At 45.8% G+C, this 23,338-nt stretch overlaps 1 protein-coding gene across 5 annotated transcripts in view; it reads left to right on the forward strand.

The window, feature by feature from the left end:
* The window catches only part of LOC127645769 (band 4.1-like protein 3), a 51,716-nt gene that overhangs the window by 20,494 nt on the left and 7,884 nt on the right, over positions 1-23,338 (forward strand). For 2 of the 5 annotated variants that reach the window (XM_052129434.1, XM_052129436.1), the window contains exons 4-16: positions 2,449-2,553; positions 2,639-2,681; positions 3,330-3,405; positions 9,065-9,283; positions 10,001-10,088; positions 14,014-14,166; positions 14,254-14,351; positions 15,236-15,411; positions 17,357-17,523; positions 18,063-18,632; positions 20,368-20,421; positions 20,801-20,836; positions 22,496-22,567. In XM_052129434.1, the coding sequence (XP_051985394.1) occupies positions 2,449-2,553; positions 2,639-2,681; positions 3,330-3,405; positions 9,065-9,283; positions 10,001-10,088; positions 14,014-14,166; positions 14,254-14,351; positions 15,236-15,411; positions 17,357-17,523; positions 18,063-18,632; positions 20,368-20,421; positions 20,801-20,836; positions 22,496-22,567 (1,857 nt within the window). The remainder of the gene's footprint in view (positions 1-2,448; positions 2,554-2,638; positions 2,682-3,329; positions 3,406-9,064; positions 9,284-10,000; positions 10,089-14,013; positions 14,167-14,253; positions 14,352-15,235; positions 15,412-17,356; positions 17,524-18,062; positions 18,633-20,367; positions 20,422-20,800; positions 20,837-22,495; positions 22,568-23,338) is intronic. The other 3 variants (XM_052129435.1, XM_052129437.1, XM_052129438.1) reach the window with 3 other exon arrangements.

Genomic DNA, 23,338 nt, shown 5'->3' on the forward strand with positions numbered 1-23,338 from the left:
AATGCTACAAATAAAAATTGGAGTGACATTCCCCTGGCACAGCAGCCCCAACGTGCACCAGCGTGTGAGGACCCGTTCATCACTTTAATCCATTTTGGTATCTGTATAATCCACTATCGTTGACCTCTAAATGAAACGACTTGAAATGAGGCCTCTATAGGCCTTTATCACAGTGCTCGTGTCGTCACTTCCAATGGCGGATAGTAGCGTAAAGCGACTTCCGGTTTAGTCTGTAGCAATGGCGGCGAGCACAGCGAAGAATTGTTGTTGCGTTCCTTAATGTTCTAATAGTTCAACTAAACAGCCGTATCTCAGTTTCCATTCTTTTCCAACCGATGAAAAAGCGAAGAAAATGTGGAACCATCATTAGAACCATCAGCATCGAACCTTGTGTATTGGTCTAAGGCACAGAGACATGGTCTAGAGACGGTTCCAGGACCAAGCCCTAATAGAAAGCTTCAGCTTTTTGATGAGTTTTTCTTTATTGCTGTCGCGTGTCTGCAGGTCTACGAGAGAAGGTCCTGGCAGATATATTTAATGTGAGTACGCCAACGGTCAGTCGAGTAATCATAACATGAGCAAATTTTCTGTACCTTGTTTTGGGGTCTTTGCCTATTTGGATGACCAAAGAGCAAGTCAGAGCAACCATGCCAGCAAAATTTAAGGAGTACTGCCCAGATGTCCGTGTTATTTTGGACTGTACAGAGATCAGATGTGAAAACCCCACAGCACTTACACTACAGTCAGAGATGTTTTCATATTACAAAAACTACCCTACCTTCAAAGGCTTGGTTGGTGTTGCTCCATGTGGGGCCATAACCTTTGTGTCACAGCTGTTCACTGGATCCATCTCAGACAGGGAGATAACAAAACAGTCTGGACTTTTGGAACTGCTCGAGCCTGGAGACTGTTGTATGGCAGAAAAGGCTTTACCATAGAGCCACTGCTTGAAAATGTGGGAGCCAGACTTGTTATCCCTCCATTCAAAAGAGCAGCACAATTTACAAAAGAGACGAAACGTACACAATCAATAGCCGTCTAAGGATTGTGGTGGAAAGAGTAATTCGACGAATTAAAGAAAACCACATCTGGGACTCTACCATTCCTCTCACACTGACAGGCACATTGAACCAAATATGGGCGAACTGCTGTTTAATGGCTAATTACCAAGGCCCACTTGATGTAAATGATGTTGTTGTATAAAATGTATATACAGAAAAGAAACATGATTTAAGTTGCCACCAATCAAATGTCTGTCATTTCATAACTTTAAGTTTAGTTTAATTTGTACAAAAATATTGAATTGTGAAAACTTGCATTTAATGTTGCAACATTTTTTTAGTAAATGAGCCTAAAATTTGCAAACTTAAAAATTGGATTTTTTTTTTATTGCACCACTTTTATACATATATGTACAAGTATTGACTGCATTGTGACAATTAAAAGTTAAGTTACAATTTCTCATTTATTCATTGACAATTTACAGAGAACTTGGTTATGAATAGGCACTATAAAAAATTTAAGACAAAAAGTTGTCCAACCAAAATAGACATTTGAAGAATCTTTAAGAGTAGTTTACCCAAAAATTGAATTTATCAACATCAGCACTCTTAAGAGTTAGTGTGTATATATGTATACATACATATGTATACATGTGTGTGTGTATATATGTATGTATACATATGTGTATATATATAGAGAGAGAGAGAGAGAGAGAGAGTGCATCATGTACCTCTAGGATGGCACGAGGGTGAGTAAATTGCATACATTACATTTTTGGGTGACCTATTCTTTAACAATAAACAAACAAGCAATCAATCAACACCAGTATTAGTTTAACAACTCCTAGAGTTAGAAAACACATTCATGTATATATTAAAGAAAAAAATGTCTGCTTTGTCCCTCATCAAGACAATTAAACTCTCATCTCTCCAGTCAGACTCTGTGAAGTGTTTCCCGCATACGTCACGTACTCCCTTTTAAAACTGCAGAACTTTTGCCTTCATCCCGCCGAATAGCATGAATCCACATTTTCTTCGCTTTTCATCGGTTGGAAAAGAATGGAAACTGAGATACGGCTGTTTAGTTGAACTATTAGAACATTTAGGAACGCAACAACAATTCCTCGCTGTGCTCGCCGCCATTGCTACAGACTAAACCGGAAGTCGCTTACGCTACTATCCGCCATTGGAAGTGACGACACGAGCACTGTGATAAAGGCCTATTGGGCTGGTATTGGCCGATTCCAATTATTCTTTATTCAATATCGATTCATATGGGTTTATTTTGGTTATAATGTCTGTTTGGCTCACATATAAAAGAAATGCTCTCCCAGCTGATGCTGTTAATTATACAGGGGACCTTTTAACTACTTTCTGTTCCTGTTTTAGCACGAATGCCACAACCGTTTGATTGTACTGTCCTGTCTTCCCTGTGTGCTGTCAACAGAAAAGAGCGAAAGGACAGGCGCTGTATGATAAAGTTTGCGATCACCTCAATCTTCTGGAGAAAGATTACTTCGGCATCACGTACCGGGATGCTGAAAACCAAAAGGTTTGTGTTTTCGATTTTCTTCCATCCTGCTCTTCTTCAGAACTGATTTCATTCCGCTCATAAAAACCTCTCGCTTTTCTCACAGAACTGGCTGGACGCTTCCAAAGAGCTGAAGAAACAGATCGGAAGTATGATGATTTTATTTCCTAACAGACTTTACAAAGCATGTGACGAGTTGTTCCTGTAAATATTAGGCATTATAGGGTGTTCTGGGACCCAGCCAGGTCTCCTTAGCAACCAAATTGGCCCGGTTGCTAGGGAGGGTCTGGGTATCTCAGCGAGTATTGACGCTGACTATCACTTCTGGAGTCGCGAGTTTGAATCCAGGGTGTGCTGAGTGACTCCAGTCAGGTCTCCATAGCAACCAAATTGGCCCGGTTGCTAGGGAGGGTAGAGTCACATGGGGTAACCTCCTCGTGGTGGTGATTAGTGGTTCTCTCAATGGGGCGTGTGGTGAGTTGTGTGTGGATCGTGGAGAGTAGCATGAGTCTCCACATGCTGTGAGTCTCCGCGGTGTCATGCACAACGAGTCACGTGATCAGATGCGCCGATTGACTGTCTCAGAAGCGGAGGCCACTGAGACTTGTCCTCCGCCACCCGGATTGAGGCGAGTAACCGCGCCACCACGAGGACCTACTAAGTGTTATATATCTGTATTTTGTTATAAAGCTACAAAACAAAAATGTAGACGGAGTCTTTAAGTCACTTAAGTTTAACGGCTGTTGTCTGTATCAAAATGCATTCAGCTTCTTACGGGAGATGTTGATGTTTTTCAGCTGGTTCCTGGAACTTTGCCTTCAATGTGAAGTTCTACCCTCCAGATCCCGCACAGCTCTCTGAAGACATCACCAGGTGTGAGATTATGCATAATTACGTAATAAATGAATAATTAATTGCTTGATCTGAACAAAATATGTGTCACTTTAAAGTTTAGAATCAGGACTTTACATGCATATATCTGATCATACCAGCACTTAAATAATGATTTTTAATTCACTGATAAATAAGAACGGTTTCGTTCTCATCATTTGCACTTTTGAGTTCATCAAACCATAAAAAGCTGAAATATCCAGGTGTTGTATATCGTTTGTAGGACTCAATGAGCTACTTTGTATCACTCAGAAGTCAAACTGCAGTGAGTATTAGTGTATGAAATTCCCACAAACACACACAAATATAATAAACAGGGGTGAATGTTTGTCACCTTTTTCCTTATTACTTCCTTAAACATACATGTAACATAGACAATGACATAAAGTAACTTACAGCAGACGATCCCGATTCAAACGAGCCCAAACACAAAAAGATCTTGAAATATTCCTCAAAGAGTGAACATGGAAAGATGATGCACAAGAGGGTGTTCAACACACACTGTAATCGTGTGTGTGTGTGCGTGAGAGTGCGCGCGTGAGAGTGCGTGAGTGCTTGTTTGAGAGAGAGTGCGTGAGTGTAAGTGCGTGTGATTGTGCGTGAGTGTGAGAGAGAGTGTGTGTGTGTGAGAGAGTGCGTGTGTGAGAGAGAGTGCGTGAGTGTAAGTGTGTGAGAGTGCGTGTGTGAGAGTGCGTGTGTGAGAGTGCGTGAGAGTGCGTGAGTGTAAGTGTGTGAGAGTGCGTGAGTGTAAGTGTGTGAGAGTGCGTGTGTGTAAGTGTGTGAGAGTGCGTGTGTGAGAGAGAGTGCGTGAGAGAGTGCGTGAGTGTAAGTGTGTGAGAGTGCGTGTGTGTAAGTGTGTGAGAGTGCGTGTGTGTAAGTGTGTGAGAGTGCGTGTGTGTAAGTGTGTGAGAGTGCGTGAATGTAAGTGTGTGAGAGTGCGTGTGTGTAAGTGTGTGAGAGTGCGTGAGTGTAAGTGAGTGAGAGTGCGTGTGTGTAAGTGTGTGAGAGTGCGTGAGTGTAAGTGAGTGAGAGTGCGTGTGTGTAAGTGTGTGAGAGTGCGTGAATGTAAGTGTGTGAGAGTGCGTGAGAGAGTGCGTGAGTGTAAGTGTGTGAGAGTGCGTGAGAGAGTGCGTGAGTGTAAGTGTGTGAGAGTGCGTGAGTGTAAGTGAGTGAGAGTGCTTGTGTGTAAGTGTGTGAGAGTGCGTGTGTGTAAGTGTGTGAGAGTGCGTGCGTGCGTGAGAGTGCGTGTGTGTAAGTGTGTGAGAGTGCGTGCGTGCGTGAGAGTGCGTGTGTGTAAGTGTGTGAGAGTGCGTGCGTGCGTGAGAGTGCGTGCGTGCGTGAGAGTGCGTGCGTGCGTGAGAGTGCGTGTGTGTAAGTGTGTGAGAGTGCGTGCGACGTGAGAGTGCGTGTGTGTAAGTGTGTGAGAGTGCGTGCGTGCGTGAGAGTGCGTGCGTGCGAGAGTGCGTGCGTGCGTGAGAGTGCGTGTGTGAGAGTACGTGCGTGAGAGTGCGTGTGTGTAAGTGTGTGAGAGTGCGTGAGTGTAAGTGAGTGAGAGTGCTTGTGTGTAAGTGTGTGAGAGTGCGTGTGTGTAAGTGTGTGAGAGTGCGTGTGTGTAAGTGTGTGAGAGTGCGTGCGTGCGTGAGAGTGCGTGTGTAAGTGTGAGAGTGCGTGCGTGCGTGAGAGTGCGTGCGTGCGTGAGAGTGCGTGCGTGCGTGAGAGTGCGTGTGTGTAAGTGCGTGAGAGTGCATGCGTGCGTGAGAGTGCGCGTGCGTGAGAGTGCGTCGCGTCGCGTGAGAGTGCGTCGCGTCGCGTGAGAGTGCGTCGCGTGAAGAGTGCGTGAGTGTAAGTGCGTGTGAAGTGCGTGTGTGAAGTGTGTGAAGTCGCGTGTGCGTGAGAGTGCGTGAGTGTAAGTGTGTGAAGTCGTGTGTGCGTGAGAGTCGCGTGAGTGTAAGTGTGTGAGAGTGCGTGAGTGTAAGTGTGTGAGAGTGCGTGTGTGTAAGTGTGAGAGTGCGTGAGTGTGTGTGAGTGCGTGAGTGTGTGTGAGATGTGTGTAAGTGTGTAGAGTGCGTGTAAGTGTGTGAGAGTGCGTGTGTAAGTGTGTGAGAGTGCGTGAGTGTAAGTGTGAGAGTCGTGTGTAAGTGTGTGAAGTGCGTGCGTCGCGTGAGAGTCGCGTGTGTAAGTGTGAGAGTGCATGCGTGCGTGAGAGTGCGTGCGTGCGTGCGTGAGAGTGCGTGCATGAGAGAGAGTGCGTGAGAGAGTGCGTGAGTGTAAGTGTGTGAGAGTGCGTGTGTGTAAGTGTGTGAGAGTGCGTGCGTGCGTGAGAGTGCGTGCGTGAGAGAGAGTGCGTGAGAGTGCGTGAGTGTAAGTGTGAAGTCGCGTGTGTAAGTGTGAAGTGCGCGTGCGTGAGTGTAAGTGCGTGAGTGTGAGTGCGTGTGATAGTGCGTGAGTGTGCGTGTGAGAGAGAGTGCGTGAGTGTGAGTGCGTGTGATTGTGCGTGTGAGAGAGAGAGAGAGTGAGTGCGCGAGAGTGCGTGAGTTTGTGTGAGTGCTTGTTTGAGAGAGTGTGCGTGAGTGTGCATGAGTGTGCGTGTGTGAGAGTGTGTGTGTGTGCGTGTGATTGTGCGTGAGTGCGTGTGTGCGTGAGTGAGTGTGTGAGAGTGCGTGAGAGAGAGTGCGTGAGTGCTTGTTTGAGAGAGAGTGCGTGTGTGAGAGAGAGAGTGCGTGAGTGTAAGTGCGTGAGTGTGAGTGCGTGTGAGTGCGTGTGAGTGTGCGTGAGTGTGTGTGAGAGAGAGTGCGTGAGTGTAAGTGCGTGAGAGTGCGTGTGATTGTGCGTGAGTGCTTGTTTGAGAGAGAGTGCGTGTGTGAGAGAGAGAGTGCGTGCGTGAGTGTAAGTGCGTGAGTGTGAGTGCGTGTGATTGTGTGAGTGTGCGTGTGTGAGAGAGAGAGTGAGTGCGCGAGAGTGCGTGAGTTTGTGTGAGTGCGTGTGTGAGAGAGTGCGTGAGTGTGCGTGAGTGTGAGAGAGAGTGCGTGTGTGAGAGAGAGTGCGTGAGTGCGTGTGTGATTGTGCGTGAGTGTGAGAGAGAGTGCATGAGTGTGCGTGAGTGTGAGAGTGCGTGAGTGTGAGAGTGCGTGTGATTGTGCGTGAGTGTGTGAGAGTCGTGGCGTGTGAGTGCGTCTTGCGTGTCGAGAGAGTCTGGCGATGTGCGAGAGAGTGCGTGCGATGTCGTGAGAGATGCTGGCGATGTGAGAGTGCGTGAGTGTGAGAGTGTGTGTGTGAGTGCGCGTGTGTGTGAGAGTGTGCGTGTGTGAGAGAGAGTGTGTGTGTGAGTGAGTGTGTGTGAGAGTGAGAGAGAGAGAGTGCGTGTGTGAGAGAGAGTGTGCGTGTGAGAGAGAGAGAGAGTGCGTGTGTGAGAGAGTGAGTGTGTGTGAGTGTGTGTGTGTGTGTGTGTGTGAGTGTGAGAGAGTGAGTGTGTGTGTGAGTGAGTGTGTGTGTGTGAGTGAGAGAGAGAGAGAGTGCGTGTGTGAGAGAGAGTGTGCGTGTGTGAGAGAGAGTGTGCGTGTGTGAGTGAGAGTGCGTGAGTGTGAGAGAGTGTGTGTGTGAGTGAGTGTGTGTGAGAGTGAGAGAGAGAGAGTGCGTGTGTGAGAGAGAGTGTGCGTGTGTGAGAGAGAGTGCGTGAGTGTGAGAGAGTGAGTGTGTGTGTGAGTGAGTGTGTGTGAGAGTGAGAGAGAGAGAGTGCGTGTGTGAGAGAGAGTGTGTGTGTGAGAGAGAGTGTGTGTGTGAGTGAGAGTGTGTGAGTGTGAGAGAGTGTGTGTGTGAGTGAGTGTGTGTGTGAGTGAGAGAGAGAGAGTGCGTGTGTGAGAGAGTGAGTGTGTGAGTGAGTGTGTGTGTGAGTGAGAGAGAGAGTGTGCGTGTGTGAGAGAGTATGCGTGTGTGAGAGAGAGTGTGTGTGTGAGTGAGTGTGTGAGAGTAGAGAGAGAGAGTGCGTGTGTGAGAGAGAGTGTGCGTGTGAGAGAGAGTGCGTGAGTGTGAGAGAGTGAGTGTGTGTGAGTGAGTGTGTGTGAGTGAGAGAGAGAGTGCGTGTGTAGAGAGAGTGTGCGTGTGTGAGAGAGTGCGTGAGTGTGAGAGAGTGTGTGTGTGAGTGAGTGTGTGTGTGAGTGAGAGAGAGAGATGCGTGTGTGAGAGAGTGCGTGTGTGAGAGAGTGTGTGTGTGAGTGAGTGTGTGAGAGTGAGAGAGAGAGTGCGTGTGTGAGAGAGTGTGCGTGTGTAGAGAGAGTGCGTGAGTGTGAGAGTGAGTGTGTGTGTGAGTGAGTGTGTGTGTGAGTGAGAGAGAGAGAGTGCGTGTGAGAGAGAGTGTGCGTGTGAGAGAGAGTGCGTGAGTGTGAGAGAGTGTGTGTGTGAGTGAGTGTGTGTGAGAGTGAGAGAGAGAGTGCGTGTGAGAGAGAGTATGCGTGTGTGAGAGAGTGCGTGAGTGTGAGAGTGAGTGTGTGTGTGTGAGTGAGTGTGTGTGTGAGTGAGAGAGAGAGAGTGCGTGTGTGAGAGAGAGTGTGCGTGTGTGAGAGAGAGTGCGTGAGTGTGAGAGAGTGAGTGTGTGTGTGTGAGTGAGAGAGAGAGAGTGCGTGAGTGTGAGAGAGTGAGTGTGTGTGTGTGAGTGAGTGTGTGTGTGAGTGAGAGAGAGAGAGTGTGTGTGTGAGAGAGAGTGTGCGTGTGTGAGAGAGAGTGCGTGTGTGAGAGAGAGTGTGTGTGTGAGTGAGAGTGTGTGAGTGTGCGTGTGTGTGAGTGAGTGAGTGAGTGTGAGTGAGTGAGAGTGTGTGTGTGTGTGAGTGAGAGTGTGTGAGTGTGCGTGTGTGTGAGTGAGTGAGTGAGTGTGAGTGAGTGAGAGTGTGCGTGTGTGAGAGAGAGTGCGTGAGTGTGAGAGAGTGTGTGTGTGAGTGAGTGTGTGTGAGAGTGAGAGAGAGAGAGTGCGTGTGTGAGAGAGAGTGTGCGTGTGTGAGAGAGAGTGCGTGAGTGTGAGAGAGTGAGTGTGTGTGTGTGAGTGAGTGTGTGTGTGAGTGAGAGAGAGAGAGTGCGTGTGTGAGAGAGAGTGTGCGTGTGTGAGAGAGTGCGTGAGTGTGAGAGAGTGAGTGTGTGTGTGTGAGTGAGAGAGAGAGTGCGTGAGTGTGAGAGAGTGAGTGTGTGTGTGTGAGTGAGTGTGTGTGTGAGTGAGAGAGAGAGAGTGTGTGTGTGAGAGAGAGTGTGCGTGTGTGAGAGAGAGTGCGTGAGTGTGAGAGAGTGTGTGTGTGAGTGAGTGTGTGTGAGAGTGAGAGAGAGAGAGTGCGTGTGTGAGAGAGAGTGCGTGTGTGAGAGAGAGTGTGTGTGTGAGTGAGAGTGTGTGAGTGTGCGTGTGTGTGAGTGAGTGAGTGAGTGTGAGTGAGTGAGAGTGTGTGTGTGAGTGAGAGTGTGTGTGAGAGTGTCAGAGAAGTAACAGTTACTATGGAAACTGTAACATAATAATAGTGGCAAGTAGGCTTGTGGAGAGTTTCCTGAAGCTTGCATAGGCTAGTTCACACCTGTGGGCACATATCAGGACTCTTGAAGACTAACCATTCTTGACCTGTCTGTCTGTCTCTCTGTCTGTCTGTCTGTCTGTCTGTCTGTCTCTCAGGTATTACCTGTGTCTGCAGCTGCGAGATGATGTGGTGTCCGGCCGTTTACCGTGTTCATTCGCCACACACTCGCTGTTGGGCTCTTATACGGTTCAGTCTGAGGTGGGGGATTATGACGCTGACCTGCAGGGACCCGGATACGTCAGCGAGGTGCGTTTGGCCCCCCATCAGACCAAAGACTTGGAGGAGAAAGTCATGGAGCTTCACCGCAGCTGCAAGTGAGTTCTACACTGCATCATTGTGGCAGACGAGAAAAGCGTACGTTAGACAACACAGAAAGTGCGTTCCAAACCCGGATATATGAAAAGGATCCATTCGTTTTAGAATTTAAATAGAATTAATGGGATTGTTCATGCCATATTTTGAAGAATATTTCAGCTTTGTAGGTCCATATGTTGCACGTGAATGGTGACCAGAACTTTGAAGCTCCAAAAAGCACATAAATGCAGCATAAAAGTCATCCATACGACTCCAGTGGTTTAATCCGTGTCTTCTGAAGTGATATGATAAGTGTGTGTGAGACATACTATGCACGTTCAGGAAAGTTGTTGTTCTGTCATTTCGCCGATTCGCTTGCTTTGTGCACATCGCCTCCGTAACAATTAACGATGGCGAAGGAGGAAGCGGGGACCGGCTTGACAAACACATCGACATTTAGTGACACTTTTCAGTGTACAAGGAAACAAAGATACGCCCTGCTTTCAGCCAGCGGCATCAAATCATAAAAACAGTCAAACACGCGGACAAGCTGCGTACATCTGTCTCCCGTCTGCCGCTGTCTCTTCTCCTAAATACTCACCACAGCCTCATACTGGCTATTGTGCAATTATGACTCATTTATTCTTGTCATTTTTGGGTGAACTCTCCCTTTAAATACTGTGTGTGTGTGTGTGTGTGTGTGTGTGTGTGTGTGTGTGTGCGTGTGTGTGTTGTAGAGGAATGATTCCTGCTGAAGCTGAGATGTTGTTCCTGGAAAACGCAAAAAAACTCTCCATGTACGGAGTCGACCTGCATCATGCAAAGGTATGATATGAAGTGTTGTTATGAGAGAGAGAGAGAGAGACCTCGTCTGCCATTAAACTGACTGCAGTCTCAGTGCCACGATATAAACACAGAAATCTAGAAGCTTCTCAGCTTTGTGTGATGCACATTAACCTCACGTTCAGCTGATGTGCGGTCACAGGTGTGTGTGAATGATATCATGTATTTTAATATCATGTAGACAATACCATATATATTATAAATATTTATAAATAAAGTTTGTTATTCCTTATAAGCCTATTTTATTATAAAGATTCCAAGTTACAGTAAATATGAATAAAAGTGTTTGTGCACCCGTGTGTCACTTTGCACAATATATATATTTATTATCCATGTGATTATCTGATCATCCAATCAAGTGGCAGCTGTGCAGTGCATAAAATCATGCAGATACGGGTCAGGAGCTTCAGTTAATGTTCACATCAACCATCAGAATGGGGAAAAATGTGATGTCAGTGATTTGGAGCGTGGCATGATTGTGCTGGTTTGAGGATTTCTGGGATTTTCACACACAACAGTCTCTAGAATTTACTCTGAATGGTGCCAAAAAGCATCAAATCTGTATTAATGCATCATATCTAACAATAAATAATAACCACTCATAATGTTTTCCTTGTGTCTGGATTAGCCGTGCATGTACAGAATATGTAGTTATTTTATACAGCTAAGTATTAACAACTTTATATAATACAGCAAGTATTGCCGCTGACTATCACACGTGGAGTCGTGAGTTTGATTTCAGGGTGTGCTGAGTGACTCCAGTCACGTCTCCTTAGCAACCAAATTGGCCCTGGTTGCTAGGGAGGGTCTGGGTATCTCCGCGAGTATTGACGCTGACTATCACACCTGGAGTCGTGAGTTTGATTTCAGTGTGTGCTGAGTGACTCCAGTCACGTCTCCTTAGCAACCGAATTGGCCCTGGTTGCTAGGGAGGGTCTGGGTATCTCCGCGAGTATTGACGCTGACTATCACACCTGGAGTCATGAGTTTGATTTCAGGGTGTGCTGAGTGACTCCAGTCACGTCTCCTTAGCAACCAAATTGGCCCTGGTTGCTAGGGAGGGTCTGGGTATCTCAGCGAGTATTGACACTGACTATCACACCTGGAGTCGCGAGTTTGAATCCAGGGCGTGCTGAGTGACTCCAGTCACGTCTCCTTAGCAACCAAATTGGCCCTGGTTGCTAGGGAGGGTCTGGGTATCTCGGCGCTTATTGACGCTGACTATCACACCTGGAGTCGCGAGTTTGAATCCAGGGCGTGCTGAGTGACTCCAGTTAGGTCTCCTTAGCAGCCAAATTGCCCCGGTTGCTAGGGAGGGTCTGGGTATCTCAGCGAGTATTGACGCTGACTATCACACCTGGAGTCGCGTGTTTGAATCCAGGGCGCGCTGAGTGACTCCAGCAAAGGTCTCCTTAGCAACCAAATTGCCCTGGTTGCTAGGGAGGGTAGAGTCACATGGGGTAACCTCCTCGTGGTGGTGATTAGTGGTTCTCTCAATGGGGCGTGTGGTGAGTTGTGTGTGGATCGTGGAGAGTAGCATGAGTCTCCACATGCTGTGAGTCTCCGCGGTGTCATGCACAACGAGTCACGTGATGAGATGTGCAGATTGACGTCTCCGACGCGGATGCAACTGAGATTCGTCCTCCGCCACCCGGATTGAGGCGAGTAACTGCACCACCACGAGGACCTACTACGTAGCGGAAATTGGGCATTCCAACATTGGGAGAAAATGGGATAATTAATAATAATAATAATAATAATAAAAAATTACATTTTCACTGTAAAACAATTGAAAATGAATTTGTTCCCATTTTTAATGGTTCGTTTTTGGTTTTTAGCCCCTGCAATTAATCATCATAATCACGACTAGCCCTAAAACAGACAATTATATGGTTAATATCAGTTATTTGATTGGATTTGAACATGGTAAAATGTGCCAAATATTTCATTAACTAACATGCACGGGCATGTCACACTCTGTGTCTGATTATACGACTGTAAAGATCTCTCTCGCTTCTGTAAATCCGCATACAAGCGCCGGCTCTGATTGGCTGCTGTAGCCCAATGCATCTCTCTCTGTAACTCTGTGTCTCTCGCCCACCCCTCCTCCAATGACACAGTTTGTAGGCCGTCTGTTTGAGTGCGTTGCAGCGGCGCAGGAGGGGGTGAGATACTGCGCTGCGTGTTTGCATGTTTTATGTGTTTGTAAATACATGCATATTTAAATGTGTAGTTGATATAGTGAAGGTCTAAATATTATTGACATGCAACTAGAGTGTGTGCATGCATGTGTGTGAGCGTGTTCCCCGCAGCATGAGCGAGATATTGAAGGTTTGTGGGGTCAGTGCAGGCAGTGTGTCATTGTGCTGCAGTGTTGTTGTTCCACCTCCAGCTCTTTACTCATACACGCACATGTGCTTTATAATGCATTTAACATGCAGACATGCATGCGCTGCAGAAATGCCTCTCCATTGATACTGTAGAGTCGCACAGACAACCCTAGCGGTCTGATGGTTTCTCACCGAGTCACGCTCGCAGCTAGTGTTGTGTTGGATTATTGATCGGATTGAAGTGTTTGGTGTTGCTGTCGTTAATTACAAAAGCAGAATGGCAGCTGAGGAGATGAAGAATATAATCGAATCTACTGCATGACCGACAGTTTTGCAATGGCCGACATCAATGTCAATAATATCAAAATCTGTAGAGAGGCTGGCAGATATCTCAAATACACTTTAATCACAGCAGAGACTGTGTATGCTAAATTATTGAAATTAAATGAAAATTTTTTGTAAAAAGTAATAGAAATCGTCGGGTTTGAGTAATTTCCTGTCAAAATGCATTTATTTGCTTTGTTAAAAATATATTGCTTTATTAATATTATCATTACAAACCCTTTCACTGCTTAAAGATAGAAATGCACTAAAATACTGGAACAAATAGCACCAACTCAAGTAACATTAAACATTTCCCTCCATAGCAACCAATTTGGCCCGGTTGCTAGGGAGGGTCTGGGTTGCTAGGGAGAGTCTGTGTATCTCAGCGAGTATTGACGCTGACTATCACACCTGGAGTCGTGAGTTTGAATCCAGGGCGTGCTGAGTGACTCCAGCCAGGTCTCCTTAACAACCAATTTGGCCCAGTTGCTAGGGAGGGTCTGGGTTGCTAGGGAGGATCTGGGTATCTCAGCGAGTATTGACGCTGACTATCACACCTGGAGTCGTGAGTTTGAATCCAGCGCGTGCTGAGTGACTCCAGCCAGGTCTCCTTAACAACCAATTTGGCCCAGTTGCTAGGGAGGGTCTGGGTTGCTAGGGAGGGTCTGGGTATCTCAGCGAGTATTGACGCTGACTATCACACCTGGAGTCATGAGTTTGAATCCAGCGCGTGCTGAGTGACTCCAGACAGGTCTCCTTAGCAACCAATTTGGCCTGGTTGCTAGGGAGGATAGAGTCACATGGGTAACCACCTCGTGGTCACAATAATGTGGTTCTCGCTCTCAATGGGGCGTGTGGTGAGTTGTGCGTGGATGACACCGAGAATAGCGTGAAGCCTCCTGAAGTGTGTGTGTGTGTGTCATTTGGCTTGTTGAGCGCGTTACCATGGAGACGTAGCGCATGTGGAGGCTTCACGCTATTTTCAACAACATCCAAGCAAAACTAGCCACAAGCCCCACCGAGAGCGAGAACCACATTATAGCGACCACGAGGAGGTTACCCCATGTGACTCTACCCTCCCTAGCAAACAGGCCAATTTGGTTGCTAAGGAGACCTGAATGGAGTCACTCAGCATGCCCTGGATTCAAGCGTTTACCTCACGAGTGATTCGTTATCTCACAAGTCACATGGAATTGTGTTCAATACAATAATGTTGAGTCTCATATCAGGTCTTGATATGTTTCTCTGGATAGGATTCTGAGAGTGTGGATATCATGCTGGGCATTTGTTCCAGCGGCCTCCTCGTCTACAGAGATAAACTGCGCATCAATCGCTTCGCCTGGCCCAAAATCCTCAAGATCTCCTACAAGAGGAACAACTTCTACATCAAAGTCCGACCTGGAGAGGTGACATGGAGCGTCTGTAGATCAACCACTGGCTGGCGTTTCTCTGAATTTGCTTTGCATTGAAGTTCTTGTTGTCTTTTAATTCAGTTGGAACAGATCGACAACACAATCGGATTTAAACTACCGAATCACAAAGCGGCGAAGAGACTCTGGAAAGTTTGTGTAGAGCATCACGCCTTCTTCAGGTGAGAGAGGCTCAATACAAGTTCAGCTCAATCCACAACATCTGTGTCCTAATGTTGATCACCGCAAAAATGTATTTCGACTCGCCCCTCCTGTTCTTTAAATGTGTGTTCCGGTGAGACACTTCCAATGCAAGTCAATGGGGTTTAATCTGTACACATTAAAATACTGTTTCACAAGTATAGACACAAGACATAAACAATATGTGTGTTAACATGATTTTACTGTCATTAAATCACTCACTGACCACATCTGTGGAGAGATAAAGACAATTTTACAGCTTCGTTGCCATGACGATGTAACACTTTAAACCCTAAAATGAGTAAAATTACAGCTCAAATAATACATGATTTGTAACAAGAATTAATGTAAGTGCTTTTATAAAATTATACATTTCAAATTTCTGGCTTTAAAAACCCCAAAAATTGTCCCCTTAGACTTCCATTCACTTCCATTGACTTCCACTGACCCCATTGTAAGTGTCTCACTGGAACACAGATTTAAAGAACAGGAGGGGCGAGTCGAAATACATTTTTGCGGTAATAAACTTTGAGCCACAGATGCTGTTGTTTGAGATCAACTTGTATTAAACCCGGAATACTGCTTATGCCTTAATTTTTTACAGTCACATATGTAAATGATCCTGTTATTTGTCAATGACTTGTGCAATGATGTGTTATGAGCAAGAAGATGATTTGATATTCTATATGATATAATGTTTATCAGAACTGGACTTCTGTTGAAATAACGTTTCGCTTCTGGTCAGTTAAAGGAAATCACAGCGAGAACCAAAAATGTTCTTTAAATAAACTTGCTGAAAGCATATTCAAATTAGCCCAAATATTTATATGAGATCTTTAACAGTGCCATTCTTGCTTTCTGATAGGCTGGTGTCCCCCGAAGCTCCTCCCAAACGCTTCCTGTCACTGGGGTCAAAGTTCCGTTACAGCGGCCGAACACAAGCACAGACTCGTCGGGCGAGCGCTCAGATCGCACGTCCCGCCCCTCAGTTCCAGCGCACGAGCAGCAGACGACACACCGTCGCTGTCGGCATGGACACCAGTATGCATCACACCATAAGAAACGCTTTTTAAAGTTTCACGAAGACTGCGATCTATCCAGCTATTGAAGTCAGCGTGAAATCAATCGACTCTTTGCTTTCTCAGTCTTGTGCATGAAGTATCTGTTTTCTAAGAAACACTCGACAGCGGCACATCTGGGTTCTGTCGGAACCGTAGACAAGAACCGCTTTCAATGGGCGCTTCGGTTCAGTTGAGCTGAAAATGGCCAAAACGTGCTGCTCGTGGGGTGGAAACGCCCCCTTTATAAACGACGACTGGACATTTTGAATTTTTGACTTCCATTGACCCCCACTGACTTCCATTGACTCCCATTGACCCCCACTGACTCCCACTGACTCCCATTGACCCCCACTGACTTCCATTGACCCCCATTGACCCCACTGACTCCCATTGACCCCCACTGACTTCCATTGACCCCCCCCACTGAACCCACTGACTTCCATTGACCCCCACTGACTTCCATTGACCTCCACTGACTTCCATTGACCCCCACTGACTTCCATTGACAACCAGTGACCCCCACTGACTTCCACTGACCCCCACTGACTCCCACTGACTTTCATTGACTTCCATTGACCCCCACTGACTCCCACTGACCCCCACTGACTCCCACTGACTTCCATTGACAACCAGTGACCCCCACTGACTTCCACTGACTTCCATTGACCCCCACTGACTTCCATTGACCCCCACTGACTTCCATTGACCCCCCCACTGACCCCCACTGACTCCCACTGACTTTCATTGACCCCCACTGACTTCCATTGACAACCAGTGACCCCCACTGACTTCCATTGACCCCTACTGACTTCCATTGACCCCCACTGACTTCCATTGACCCCCCCACTGACCCCCACTGACTTTCATTGACCCCCACTGACTTTCATTGACCCACACTGACTCCCACTGACTTCCAGTGACCCCCACTGACTTCCACTGACCCCCACTGACTCCCACTGACTTTCATTGACTTCCATTGACCCCCACTGACTCCCACTGACCCCCACTGACTCCCACTGACTTCCATTGACAACCAGTGACCCCCACTGACTTCCACTGACTTCCATTGACCCCCACTGACTTCCATTGACCCCCCCACTGACTCCCACTGACTTTCATTGACCCCCACTGACTTCCATTGACAACCAGTGACCCCCACTGACTTCCATTGACCCCTACTGACTTCCATTGACCCCCACTGACTTTCATTGACCCCCACTGACTTCCATTGACCCCCCACTGACCCCCACTGACTTTCATTGACCCCCACTGACTTCCATTGACCCCCCCCACTGACCCCCACTGACTTCCATTGACAACCAATGACCCCCATTGTAAATGTCTCACTGGAACACAGATTTAAAGAAAAGGAGGGACAAGTTGAAATACATTTTTGTGGTAATCAACATAATTCCACAAATGCTGTCAACTGAACTTGTATTGAATCTAGAATATTCCTTTAAGACAACTTGATTTTTCCAGAAATTACAACATTCGGGTTTTCGGTGTAACAAGACCAATTTACCCCCACAGTTGCTGTTGGTAGATTGAACCTTTCAAGAAGGAATTACACCGAATCCGTTTGCAAACATCTGTTTTTAATTTCCATCTAGTAGATGTAGTAAGATCTGACGGGATGGGCTCGGAGTAAAATTACCCAGATGTTCAAAATATGGGGGCAAACGATGTTCCCCTCTAATCTGACATAGTTCTTAATAATACTATTCTAGTGACGAACTTTGCAATATCCGTTTGAAGATATCACGTTGACTTCATTAATAAATGTTTCCTGTAAATGAGCAGAATGTTTAAACATGATTCTGAGTGTTTGCTCTCTCGCTGTGTGTAGATGATTTCTCAGCCCTGACGTCAAACACATTTATAAAATGTACTTTTAGTGATCTGTAATTAAACTTCATCATCAGCTCTAGCGGGTAACCATGACAACGTGAAGAACTCCAAGCCTGTCGTTGCTACGGATGACCTCATCGCCACAGAAACTCCAGAGAAGAAAGTAGAGGAGGTGAACTCTGTGGAGGAGGAGACTACATCTGACGAAACCGAACAAGCCCCGCCCACTTCGGTCACCAAGGTGCTGTAACTTTCAAACGAATCCCAGATTTATCACGAATAAAATGTGCTTGTTGTCTAATTATGCTTTCATAAAAAGGTTTAATGTGTCCCTATTGATGATTATTGATCGTCGTAATGATGATGCGTAATATATATACTCGCCAGATGAGCCCACAATCTGAACGCAACGTGCAAAGTTGCATGCTCATCGCCCCCCCCATAGAAAACTCTTAACGTGCAAATTTGTGTTCAGATTGTGCCTGTTTAAAGTATGCATCATCAGTAAGGTGCATACTCAATTTGTTCCTCCAGTTTCACTGTTTTAGTACATTTAGCCAAGTTAAGCGTTTTAGAAAGTCCCTAAAATGCCTTCAAACTTCTAGAACTTTCCTTTTCTGATGCATTCTTGATGATCTTCTACCTGTTCCTAATCAGCTTGTCCTTTCTCGCCCTTCTTATCATCATCACACTGCCATACTTTATCATTTTGTTCCATTTCCACTTGTTTACACCGTTATCTTCCGGCATCATTCCGGCATTATCGTCTTGTGTCATCAGTTGTGTCCGTACTCATCAGGTCCGCTAGGTTCCGAGCTCTCCCTCCCCTCCTCGCCTGTTTCCTTGACGAAAGTCCGCAGGAGACGCCGCGAGAGCAGCCGCAAGCGCGCCGCCTCCGTCAGTCCCGCCAAAACCACGGCAGGTTGCCGGCGGCGACAGGCCCAAGCGGACCGTAAAGCCGCCCTGCTGGAAGAACAGGCGCTCCTGCTGTCCGCTCGTAAACAGAGGCTGGACCAGAACCGGACCAGAGGAGGAACGCTCTTCTCGTTTTCCCTACACCTTCCCGACCTCTCGGCGCTCCTGGATGACGACGGCTACCTGACCTTCCCTGACCTCGCGGAGCTGCGCTTCCTGCCCGAGAGCCTGCAGCACTTCATGCCCATCAAGTCTCCGTCTCTCATTCCCTGTTTCCTCTTCATCTTCTTCTTCCTCCTGTCCACGTCTTTCTCCGTTCCGTACGCTCTCACGCTGTCATTCCCGCTGGCTCTGTGTCTGTGCTATCTGGAGCCGAAGGCGGCGGCGCTCGGGTCGTCTCTGACGCAGAGTTTCCGGGACAGTTCAGACGATGAGGTGTGTGTCTGGCCGTGTGTGGACTGATCTTTGTAAATAAGATGAATAAGATTTATTTATTTTTAAAGAAGTCCACTATTACTGTTGTAAATAACTTTATTTGTATTTATTTTTATGCTGAAGGGCTGGGTAAAAAATTCGGTTTTCTGATTAACCACAGTTTCCATTTGAATGATCCTGATATCATTTAACGTTTTAAAGTTTAATTAAATGTAACATCAAAATTCTATTTAAAGGAACAGTACACCCCAAAATGAAAATTCCCTCATCATTTACTCACCCTCATGCCGTCCCAGATGTGTGTGGCTTTCTTTCTTCAGCAGAACACAAATGAAGATGTTTAGAAGAATATCTCAGCTCTGTAGGTCCATACAATGTAAACGAATGGTGACCAGAACTTTTATGCCGCCTTTATGTGCTTTTTGGAGCTTCAAAGTAATCCATAAGACTCCAGTGGTTTAATCCATGTCTTTAGAAGTGCTGTGATGGGTAGATCAATATTTAAGTCCTTTTTTATTTTTATAAATCTCCACTTTCACTTTCACATTATCAGTCTTCTGTTTATTTAGTAGTTCACATTCATGCATATCGCCACCTACTGGGCAGCGAGGAGAAGTTATTGTAAAAAAATGACTTGAATATTGATTTGTTTCTCACGCACATCTATCATATGACTTCTGAACACATGGATTAAACCACTGGAGTCTTATGGATTACTTTTATGCCGCATTTATGTGCTTTTTGGAGCTTCAAAGTTCTGGTCACCATTCGTTTGCATTGTATGGACCTACAGAGCTGAAATATTCTCCTAAACATCTTCATTTGTGTTCTGCCGAAGAAAGAAAGTCACACATCTGGGACAGCATGAGGGCGAGTAAATGATGAGAGAATACAAATTTTGGGTGAACTGTCCCTTTAAATGTATTCATGTTAAATGATTTCACAGATTGACGGTTTCAGAAGCGGCGGCAACTGAGACTTGTCCTCCACCACCCGGATTGAGGCGAGTGACCGCACCAACACGAGGACCTAAGTAGTGGGAATTGGGCATGGCAAAAATTGGGGAGAAAATAATAATAAAAAAACAAGCCTGAAATACACCAGGGACTCTTATTTTGAAATGACAGAGATTTGGCTCTGTTACAATGCTTGATATGTAGGTATTTACCAAATGAAGCTTTTTATAGCCTATAGATTCACCAGATAAGGTTTATTGATAAAATATTCAAACTAAATATCGGCGTGTATTTGTGCGGATAACCGAAAGTTCTCTCAGGAAGACTCGCAGTTTAAGAGGACATTTATTTGATGAATATGAAACAGGAATGTAATGTCGTAAGCCCCGTCTGGCGTTACCAGAAGTTGTCCTCAGATCCGTCATATCCTGCCGGAGATGGGAGGCGGGGACGAGGAGTCTACCCCCATCCAGGACGGGACTCAACACGTGGCTGTGGGGTGGAGGAGGTCATTTGAGGTCAATCAGTACCTCAAATGATTTTGCTCTATCGTCAAATACCCAAATGAATCCGAATCGAATCGAGAGCTTGTTAATCAGGAAACCCGGATTGATATCCAGCCCTACTACTATGTTTGTTTACATGTATGAGTTCATTGTCTTTCGCTGTTATACATGTGTGGTGTATGTCCAGATTCGTTTACATGCGTGACTCTCATTTAAATGGAGTTTTTCCCTTTTATTGCTGCAATCTTTTGGGAACTTTCCTCGGTTAAACAGACAGACAGCGATCAAACGGACTTTCCTTGTGATGACAACACTTCTGCGACTGAGGTGTGTGTGTGTGTGTGTGTGTGTGTGTGTGTGTGTGTGTGTGCGTGCATCTTATTCTTACTACACATGGCAAATGTGTTGCTTTCAAAGCATCCCTGCATGTCATCTGACTCAACCAATGGTGTGAATTGGGGGCGGGACCATCAGTTTTGATGAACCAATAGCAGACTGCAGGAGTATTTGAGAAACCTGTCATTATTTTAGCATTGAAGTGCTGCTTGTGGTGCTGAAATTGCACACTGCGGCTTTAAGTGACCGAATTAAATGTTGCCGTTTTAGAAAGCGCTCTCTGCATGTTCTCATTCTGTGTTCCCTATAATCTGAATGCAATTATGTCGTTTGATGCAACCTCTCTTTCACGAAAACACGCTGATTATAGTCCGACTCTGAGGACGACTCTGACACAAGGATGCAGGTACTGTCACGTCCAACACGTTTGACCCCTCCATTGTGATGTCACATGACTTCATGGTCACAGTGGTCAAACTTGTGTCACTACCCATCAGCTCCCACAGTCATGCGTGAGATCATCCCCATATTAATGATAAAACCCATTATTAGACGTGCATGTTATTTCTGTTTATTGTGTTATTTAAAACAATAAGACAAAAGAGGAATAATTGTTACAACTGGAGGCTGTTCACGGTTGCCTAGCAACCTACTGCATATTAAAGGAATGTTCGGGTTCAATACAAGTGAAGCTCAATCGACAGCATTTGTGTCATTATTCCTTTAAAACTGTTTTCCAGTGAGACACTTATGGTTCACATACAACTGTTTAAACTGGCGTTTGCGCGAGTAACGCGAACCTGCGAGTGTTCCCGCTTCTCTTCCGGAAAGGACAGGAGGCGGGGCTTCTACGACTGGGTTCATAGTAAAGTACGACCAATCGCTGGAATCAAGTAGTCGCGCATATTTTCAGAACTTACCAGGTCGTCCGACTTCCTCGGTCACTTTCCTCCAAGCGACGTCTTTTTGCGTCCGGTCTCTGTACATGTATGACGTTGCGTCATATGATAACGGGTGTCCACACACACCGCTACAATTCTTTCATTAATTGTTCCAGATATCTTCTGCTACTACGTCAGTGACATCCGGACAATCTCAATGCTGATAGGCTTTCGCGACAACGCGAAACTTGAAGCGAATGGCGCTTCATTCACATATTCGTGCAGCCCAGCCGACCGCTTCATTCACGCGGCCTGGCCATTAGCTTCATTCGCGCAGCCCGCCCAGCCATTCGCTTCATTCGTGCAACCCTGCCATTAGCTTCATTAGCACAGCCTGGCCCGGACATTAGCTTCATTCACACGTCCCGGCCATTAGCTTCATTCGCGCAGCCCGGCCCAGCCATTAGCTTCATTAGCGCAGCCTGGCCATTAGCTTCATTAGCGCAGCCTGGCCATTAGCTTCATTAGCGCAGCCTGGCCCGGCCATTAGCTTCATTAGCGCAGCCTGGCCCGGCCATTAGCTTCATTCGCGCTGTCCGGCCATTAGCTTCATTCGCGCTGTCCGGCCATTAGCTTCATTTGCGCAGCCCGGCCCAGCCATTAGCTTAATTTGCGCAGCCCGGCCTTTAGCTTCATTTGCGCAGCCCGGCCTTTAGCTTCATTCGCGCAGCCCGGCCGTTAGCTTCATTCGTGCAGCCCGGCCTTTAGCTTCATTCGCGCAGCCCGGCCGTTAGCTTCATTCGCGCAGCCCGGCCTTTAGCTTCATTCGCGCAGCCCGGCCTTTAGCTTCATTCGCGCAGCCCGGCCCAGCCATTAGCTTCATTTGTGAAGCGAAAAGCTTGAGATAATTTTCAGGAATTTTCCAAGCTACTTAAAGGCACAGTTAACTTTAGTGACACTTCTGACCCGCTGGAATTGTGTTATAGTCCATTAAAAGTGACACATTCTGGTGTTTTTTGGTTTTGTTTGTTACTATAGTAACAGTTGTTTGTTTATGTATTGGTTTAACTTCATGGCACAAAGGATTATTTCTGCATGATCACTCATTCTGTGCTTTCACACCATCATCACGGTTAACAAATGTAACAATATTCAATGTGACACTTGTCTTTTTCTCCTCCTAGATGTCTTCTGAGGTTAAAACGGACATTGAAGATGTTTCGGAACAGTCGGATCATGTGACTGATGCCGTTGAGGTTAGATATTGTTATTTATTAGATCAACCGTGCATATATTCTGTGCTCATTTCATGCTGCTAACTCGTTACATTTAAAGTGTTGCATCTTATAAGAGCGTGAAAGGTGAATGTCACGAAACCTGTTGGGAACATGCCCAAGTCATATTTCACCCTAAAAAAAATGTTTTTATTATTTTTATTTTTTTTTTCTATATTATAAATTACATTTTTATTCTAATAGTGTTAAATGGATTTTTACAGTGATGAGAATCACCATTGAGAATAACGAGCATTACAAACAAAAGGAGGGACAAACATCAAAATGCATGATGATAATAATTTGCATTATATGGGGAAAATGTGCTTAATTAACACAATGTATAAAATGTAACCTGGACGAGTTTTAACGAGATTCACACCAAAATATACAGTTTAAATTACTTAAAGGAATATTCCGGGTTCAATGTAAGTGAAGCTCAATCGACAGCATTTGTGTCATAATTTATTTCGACTCGTCCGTCCTGTTCTTTAAATGTGTGTTCCAGTGAGACACTTCCAATGCAAGTCAATGGGGTTTAATCTGTAATCATTAAAATACTGTTTCACAAGTATAGACACAAGACATAAACAATATGTGTGTTAACATGATTTTACTGTCATTAAATCACTCAATAGCCACATCTGTGTGAAGATAGAGACAATATTACAACTTCGTTGCCATGACGACGTAACACCGTAAAAATTATGACTTAAAAAAAAGCCATAATCCCCAATCACATCCATTTCTTAC

Source organism: Xyrauchen texanus, chromosome 6, assembly GCF_025860055.1.
Source record: "Xyrauchen texanus isolate HMW12.3.18 chromosome 6, RBS_HiC_50CHRs, whole genome shotgun sequence".
NCBI classification, from domain to species: domain Eukaryota; kingdom Metazoa; phylum Chordata; class Actinopteri; order Cypriniformes; family Catostomidae; genus Xyrauchen; species Xyrauchen texanus.